Source organism: Vombatus ursinus, unplaced genomic scaffold (genome assembly GCF_900497805.2).
Source record: "Vombatus ursinus unplaced genomic scaffold, bare-nosed wombat genome assembly UNPS02014291.1, whole genome shotgun sequence".
In the NCBI taxonomy this organism is placed as follows: domain Eukaryota; kingdom Metazoa; phylum Chordata; class Mammalia; order Diprotodontia; family Vombatidae; genus Vombatus; species Vombatus ursinus.
Genome location: NW_020954069.1, coordinates 286,980 through 295,234, shown reverse-complemented (window position 1 = coordinate 295,234; position 8,255 = coordinate 286,980). Strand labels below are relative to the sequence as shown.

General features: G+C 34.7%; 1 protein-coding gene across 1 annotated transcript; it reads right to left on the bottom strand.

Annotated features, from left to right (window-relative positions):
• Positions 1–6,554: 6,554 nt before the first annotated feature.
• Positions 6,555–7,487, bottom strand: LOC114042186 (olfactory receptor 10AG1-like). Its single transcript, XM_027860851.1, has one exon. The coding sequence runs from the start codon at positions 7,485–7,487 to the stop codon at positions 6,555–6,557; it is 933 nt and encodes a 310-aa protein (XP_027716652.1).
• Positions 7,488–8,255: the final 768 nt, after the last annotated feature.

Below are 8,255 nucleotides of genomic sequence, written 5' to 3'. Positions count from 1 at the left end.
TTCTGTATTTTCCATTTCCCTAAGTATAAATGGTGAGTCTGAAAATTTAAAAATTGGATCTTATGAGCCATTTCAAGAAGGCTTTAGAATATTCCTGGTTAGAAGTGTACTTGCTATGAGGACTAAATCAATCAATCAACACTTGTATTTGAAAGTGCCTCCTATATGTCAGGCCTAGTGCTAAGTTTGTGGATACAAAGAGAGGAAAAAATAATTCCTTCCTTCAAGGAGCTTAGAAACTATTGTTTGTCATTCTTCTTTGAAGAGGGGCAAAATGGCACCCTAATGTCAGGGCCAATGTGCCACTTGTGTGGCTGTGGCTGATCATACCAATAGAGCTCAGAAAGCTCTACCACAGGTTAGGCAGAAATAGTCTGTATGACCATTTGGGAGGGAGATGTCTCAAAATTTGCCCATCACATGTTACTTTGGAGCTGGTGAAATTTTGTTTTGCTAATAGAGTAAATCTTTGCTAGTAGAGCGTCTTCTTTGATGTGGTCATACCGTGCTATATGATTCTGTGACAGTTTCTCTCATTTGTCACAATCAATACCAAACTTCTTCAGACACCTTGAGAGTGTACTTGTATCACTCCTTCTGATCCCCACATGAATGCCTACTTTGTGTGAGTTCTCCCTAAAAGAGTCTTTTAGGTAAATGTGCATTTGGCATGTAAACAAAATGGTCAGCCCATTGGAATTGTGCTCTCTACAGTTAGGGCTTTTTTGTTTAGTTTGAGAAAGACCTCAGTGTCTGGTACCTTATCTTCTAGGTGATTTTCAGAATTGTCTTAAACCAATTCAAATGGATACAATTCAATTTTCTGGAATGGTGCTGATCGACTATCTAGGTTTCACAGGCACACAACAATGAAGTAAGCACAATGGCTCTGTAGACCTTCGGTTTGGTAGGCAGCCTAATAGATCTTCTCTTCCACACATTCTTTCAGAGAATCCCAAATGTCAAGTTAGCTTTGGAAATGTGTGTGTCACCCTCATCATCTGTATGTATATCCCTGGAAGGTATACTGTCAAAGCAAGTGAACTTATCCACAACTTTCAAAATTCCTCTATTTGATGAAACACATATGGTGTAAAGCTAGCTGGTGGAGAATGCCTTTTTTCTTGGTAAGACAAAATTATAACAAGCAGCTGAGGATTGACCCCCTGCCTTGTAGATCTCTGCTGGAATGGAATCAGAACTAGACACTTTGCCACACTAGAGAATCCTAATGACATTCAAAACCTGTTCTGCCCTTGGAAATTCATCAAGAAAGGGATTGACTTAAACTTGAAGTATGCCTCAATAGCTTCAGTATTGTTTGATGACAGTCTACTGAGAATACTACAGCAGTGTTCAGTCTATCTGTGCAGGATCTTGGCCTCCTCAGTAATATATGTGTCTTGATCAGCACTAAAGAGTTGAGATACACAGAAGGTCTTTGGCCCATAAATAGGCTTCAGGGCATTTTAAACATGCTTTAGATTCTTACTATCAGCATAAAACTGAATTTCATCTGCCTTCTTACTGAGCCAAGAACCCTGCATCTCTTTAAACTTACTTACAATGCAATGAGGAAGATAATATTCATATAGATAAATAGATAGATAGATATCTATGTGTGTGTATACATATATGTATATGTATATGTGTGTATGTGTGTGTGTATATATATAATACATATATATATATACATATATATACATATATATATATATACACACATATACACTACCAGAGAAAATGCCTTTATCAAAGGGATGGAGAGTTTTGTTCATGAAAGGCTCAGGAGGCCAGTGCTACTGTATCAGAGAATATGTATTAGGGAGTAATGTATAAAAAAGACTGGAAACACAGGAGGGTGATAGGTTATGAAGAAACTTGAAGCCAAACATCATTTTGTATTCCTTCCTGGAGGCAATAGGAAACCATTGGAGTTTATTAGGGGGGGGCAAAGGGAGACATGAACTGACCTATGTTTTAGGAAAATCACTTTAGTAGCTGAATGGAGGATGAATTAGAATGGGGAGAGACTTGAGGCAGGCATAGTAGTCTCTTTCAATAATCTGGATATGAGCTGAGGGTCAGCACTAGGGTAGTGACAGTGTCAGAAGAGAGAGAAGGCATATATGAGAGGTGTTGCAAAGGGAAAATCAGCAGGTCTTAACAATGGACTAAATATGAGGGGTGAGAGGTAGTGAAAATCCTAAGATGACTCAGGTTACAAGCCTGAGGGACTGGTTGGATGTTGTTGTCCTCTACAGTAAAAGGAAAGGTAGATGTGGGGGGCGGGGTTAGGGGAAAGGATAATGAGTTCTGTTTTGGGCATGGTGAGTTTAAGATGTCTACTGGACATAGAATTAAAGATGTTTGAAAGGCTATTCAGATGTGGGATTTGTGGTTAGCAGAGAGTTTGGGGCAGGCAGGTGTATTTGAGAATTATCAGCACAGAGATAGGAATTAAAAACATCACAGCTGATGAGATCACTGAGTGAAGAAGTAGGAGAAGAGAAGACATCCTGAAACAAAATACTGAGGGATACCTGTAATTAGAAAATATCATCTGGAAAAGAATACAGCAAAAATATAGAGAAATAGCAGTCAGATAAGTAGAGGAGAAGCAGGAGACAGTGGCATCCCAAAAATCTAGAGAGATGAGAGTATCAAGGAAAAGAGAGTGATCAATTGTATCAAAGCCTGCAAGGATGTTAAATAGAATGAGGTTTGAGACAAGGTCATTGAATTTGTCCAGTAAGAGATCATTAGTAGCTTTGTAGAGAGCAGTTTTGGTTGAGTGTAGGGGTGGAGGGGGATTGAAATGGGCAATTGGGTGGTAGGTGGTGTGCAATGGAATTTGGATGACCTACAGGAGTTCAGAGTCCATGGGATGTGAATGTTATGATCAAGTGTGAGAATGTCCATTACTGAGTGGAGGTCATCACTCTTCTACCATCAAAGGACAGGTAAATCAGGAGATGGAAATCCTGAAGTTAAAGGGAGGCTGTTCTTTGCACCAGAGATTATCCCCATATCATCTGGGGGTTTGGACTGGCAGTTAGAGATGGAAATTGCTTGTGCTGATGCTGATGCGAGGAAGTGGTTGTTTTGAGGCAAACAGAAGACCCAGACGGAGCCCTAGCAACCTTTCCTTAGGCAACACACTGTCACCCAGCAAGAAGTCAAAGGCACAATGTACTTCATTTTTATTCCAATTCTAGCCATGAACTCTGAATTTTAGTCCACAAGCTTTTATATAGTATCTCCATCTAGATGTCAATATAGGTATATTCATGTATTGATAGATCCATATTCTATCTATCTCTATCTCTATCTATCTATCTATTTATCTATCTATTCTATCTGGTCAACACTAGGCTTGTACATACTGTCAGCATCAGCAGTTAGGAGTCATATTAAATCCATGTTGGACCCGAAGGCCGAGGAAATAGAACTTTAAAGAGTCAGAACATCTTCCTTCCTGGCACAGTCATGATGCAAAATCATGAAACAATTTTAATTATGCATTCACTACTGCATCTCTCTTTTTGTTCGAAAGATGGAGTGATGGGTCCTAGGAAAAAAATTATTATTATTTTTCACATGACACTGAGTTTTTCTTTGTTTTGCTTTGTTCTTTTCATTTTAACATACGGTGTGTTCAAGTATAGAAACAACTTTATGGCAAGCAGGGTAAACAGTTATATATATATTTAAATTATTACAACAACATCACGTTGCAAGAGAGGTATCTAATTACACTCCTTCAGCTATAATAGGCAAGTCCTTTCTGTGAGTGAGGTCAAGGGTTCGTGTGCTTTCCATTTGTGTGAGTGGTCTTGTTCAGAAGGGTGAGTTTAATAAATTCAAACTAGTTTGCCTCTGAAGGTGAAAGCAAAGGGCATCATTGTGTTGCTTCCAAGAAGCTTATAAATCTGATCTAAAAATGTCATCCAATCATTTCTCATTAAATCTATCATTTACTAACCCATTCTCTATATCTTCAAAATATTATGAAATAGTTTATGCAGTGCTTTGTTAAATAAAAGCTATATACACAAGTTCTCTGTATTCTTCCTCTACTTTTCAATATATCATCTAATTCTATTTTTAAACAAAAAAAGTGTTTGACTACCTAAATTTCTGAATACATATTTCCTTCATCATTTATCTTTTTTTCTAACCTGATAATGTTTTAGGGATATTTGAATACTATTGATTACTACTTTAAATGTATGCCCAGTATTCTTGTATTTTGTTTTGTCAAGTTATTTTTTTCTATTACTTCTTGGGATTTTATTTTCCTGATTTCAGAAAATATTATATACTGGCTCATTTTTTGTCCTACTTATTGTGTAGTCCAATAATTCCTAAATTCTCTTTCTTTTATCTGCTTTTCAGTTCACATTTTGTGCATCTGAAATGATGTTCAATATCTTATTTTTCCTGTATTTGTCTTTATTTTTAATATATCTTTATTTCTCACAAATCCAGTTGTTTATCTTTTCCCCATTACACGTTGGAAGGAGTTTATTACTTTCATATAATTTTGTCTATTTCATACAAAATGTTTAATTCTTCTTTCCAGTATTTCATCCAAAGCTTCATTTCCTTTTCTAATTCTATCTTCTAGTATTCACATTTCATTTATAAAATCATTTAACTTTTTCTTAAAACTTTTATTTCACTTGAAATTTTGAAATGAAAATTTAAATATAAATTTAATTTTAATTAATATGATTTAAATTAAAATGTTCTTAAAATTTAAATTGCCTTAAATAAATATTTTATTAAAATGCATTTTTAATTTAAAAATTCCCAACTAAATATATTTTCCCTCTCACCCTCTCAAAAAGAATTTTTTTTGATTCCATACTGAATCAAAATAATTGCCTATATTGTCTTTTGTCCAAAAAATTTGTCTCTGCACATTTTATCTATTACCATTCCTGCTCCCTTTTAGTAAGAATTGACTATATCTTTCAAAGCATTGGTTTTTTTTTACCATGTTATTGTATTTTAATTTCTGTTTCAAAAATATTTTTTCTTGTGTCATTTATTCTAGGAAATTTATTTGAACTTGAAAACAACATGTCTTTTCCTCTTAGGGCTTTACTTAAGGTACTTTAATGGCACTTTCTTCTCTTTTTGTTTTCCTTTGGGGATCAGTGAGATAAGTCCTAGGTCATGCAAGTTCTTTTTTCTTTTCTTTTAGTTAAATCATTTTTCAAGAATGTCTTCCATATTTTGACTTTTTTATCTGGGTCAGGCTCTGCACACTTTTAGAAAGAATACCTTGTTGTTTTTCCTTTTTTTCTTTTGTTTATTTTGGTTTATGTTTTTCTTATTTTTTATTCTCTGGAGTCTGGTTTCTTCAAGATTTTCAATGGGTAAATTTAGCTTGGAATTTTCAAACTTTTAGCATAGTTTAACTCCTAAATGCTACAATCTAAGAAAAAACTCTGCTAATTACCCTTCTGGTCTGACATTTGCAAACTTCTGACTGAAGTTTAGATCATCTTGTGCCCATAAAATATTTATTAAATACACACACACACACACAGCAATTTGACCAAAATCAAGATAGAAAAGACACTTCTTCAAAACCTACTGTTTAGAAAAACAATATATTTTTCCTTCTCAGTATTTTGGCTCAAAAATAAACAAAGAGATGTGTAGTGGTTCATTTGAATAATATTAATTGACAAAATTATTCAATGGATCTATGAATCTTGTGAGCACTGCAATGAAATGAGATAAAGTTCCTATTCCCCATTTCCAGCCACTTCTGTCTCCCAACATAAAGACAAAAATAAAAGAAGTCACATTTATTACTGAATAAGTATGTCTCCAATTTACAAGGAAGCTAGTACAATGCAACCTAATCACACATTCTGTAGTTTAATTAACAACAGTCAACATTTCAGGTTGAAGAAAATTGATAATATTCTCATTTCAATCTAGAAATACTAAGAAAAAGATGTATAGAGGAGAGAAAGCTTTTTGACATATTTAAGTACCATCACTCAGCCTCAGGTTGTAGTTGTTGTCATCATCCTTGAAGATACTATTATTGTCATCATGTAAGTGCCTGTTATAGACACTGCATGACTTTGGTTTGGATTACTGAGGTAGTAGTGCCACAGTGACCTCACACTTTTTTTGGAAGCATTCAGGATTAAGTGACTTGCCCAGAGTCTAGTAGCTAATAAGTGTCTGAGGCTGTATTTGAACTTGGGTCTTCCAGACTCTAAGGCCGGTGTTCAATCCAATGCATCTGTTAGCTTCCCTATTCTTACACTTGTGTTGGAAAGGTAGTCCCTTATTAATATTGTGTGAAAATAACAACCACAATGACAAGAATAGTAAGTTTGTTCTTTGATTACACATAAAAATATGTGATATCATGGAGGAATTGGGAAAAGGAATGCCAAATGTTTTAATATAACAAGGAGAAAATGTTAAGAATTTGAAAGGCATACAGCAGAGAAAAAAGGAAGAAAAACTTGGGAAATGGCTCAGGATACAATAATATGCAAGTTAAATTATTTTATTCTTTACCTTATACATTTAGAAAATGGTTTTCTCATTGCCTCAATGAAGTCCTTGTTCCTCAGACTATATATCATAGGATTAACCATTGGGGTCACAATGGTGTAGAATAGAGAGAAGATCTTATTTCTTATGCCTGAGTAACTGGACTTTGATTGCAGATACTCAATGAGACCCGAACCATAGAATAAGCATACGACAATAAGATGAGATGAGCAAGTAGAGAAGGCTTTGGATCTGCCAGTGGTTGATGGGAGCTTCAAAACAGTGCTGAGGATTCTGATGTAAGACAAGAGGATCAATAGAAAGGGAATCAAAGCAAACAGGAAACAATCAAAATAAATAAAGAATTCATCCCTAGAGGTGTCTCCACATGCCAACTTAATTAGTGGGAGAATGTCACAGAAAATATGATTGAGTTTGTTAGAACCACAGAAGGATACAGAGAAAACCTGATATGTCTGCCCTATAAAGACTGGAATTCCAATGACCCAGGAGCCAATTACCATCTGGACACACATCTTGTGGCTCATGATTAGAGGATAGGAGAGGGGCTTACAGATTGCCACAAAGCGATCATAGGCCATCACTGCCAGGAGGAAGCTCTCTGTGGCCACCAGAATAAGGAAGAAACACAGTTGTACAGCACATGATAGTAAAGAAATATTTCTTTTCTGTCTCCAAAGATTCATAAGCATTCTGGGGAGGGTGACTGATGTGTAACAAATTTCCACAAAGGAGAAGTTTCCAAGGAAGTAATACATGGGTATTTGGAGAGCAGGTTCCATATTGGTGATTACAATGATAAGACCATTCCCTAATAGGATACTTAGATACATGACTAAAAAAATAACAAAGAGTAGCCCTTGAAAGTTGGGAAGCTCAGAAAATCCTAAGAGAATAAATTCTTCCATGAGAGTAAGATTCTTCTCTGCCATTTTTCCTGTATATCCTGCCTTTTAAATTAGTAATTCATAATAAGACAGTTGTTTGTTTCTCACTAGGACATAATTTCTGAAAAGACAAGTGGACAGGATAGATTAGATAATGACTAAGATAATTTTATGATTATTAATTTTTAAATATCCAGTTTGGAAATTTTATGTTATGAAATCATAAATATAGATTACATGCTTGGTTGTACTTTTTGTCCTATATTTGAAGTAATATTTTATTTTTTCAGAGTCCTGTTTTTCAATACTGATGAACTATGGTATATATTAAAAGATATTTAATATGCTGAACATGTTATATGCAATGATAAATATCCCTTCTAAATCCTCTTTTTCATATTTTGAGTTAGGAGATCATTTCTAACTGTAAATATTCTGACTCTATCATTGTAGTCATTATTATTAAGGAAGTACAAAACCAACCCCACCTTGAAAAATTATTTTTTCTTGTTCTAGTCTCAGTAAGAAACCTTAGAAGTTAGAATTGATGTAGAAAACATAATTTATTCATATTACAAAAAAGTTATTGATGTCAAATATTTTAGAATGTAAACATAAACATCAGAGAATGACATCATTTTCTAATCAATTCATTCTATTCTTTGATCACTTGTACATTCAGATCTGGTTAGGCAGATACTTTTGGTTCTGATCTGATAATCTATGTCCAGTGGAAACAAATTTCCTGCAGAGTCAAATTCTTTGTGCCAGGTCTTGCATTTTAGGTAAGCTGGGGAAATGTGTGTCTCTCAA

Excerpts from the sequence above, each read along its gene's own strand:
- LOC114042186 (XM_027860851.1), bottom strand. The coding sequence starts at position 7,487 with ATGGCAGAGAAGAATCTTACTCTCATGGAAGAATTTATTCTCTTAGGA.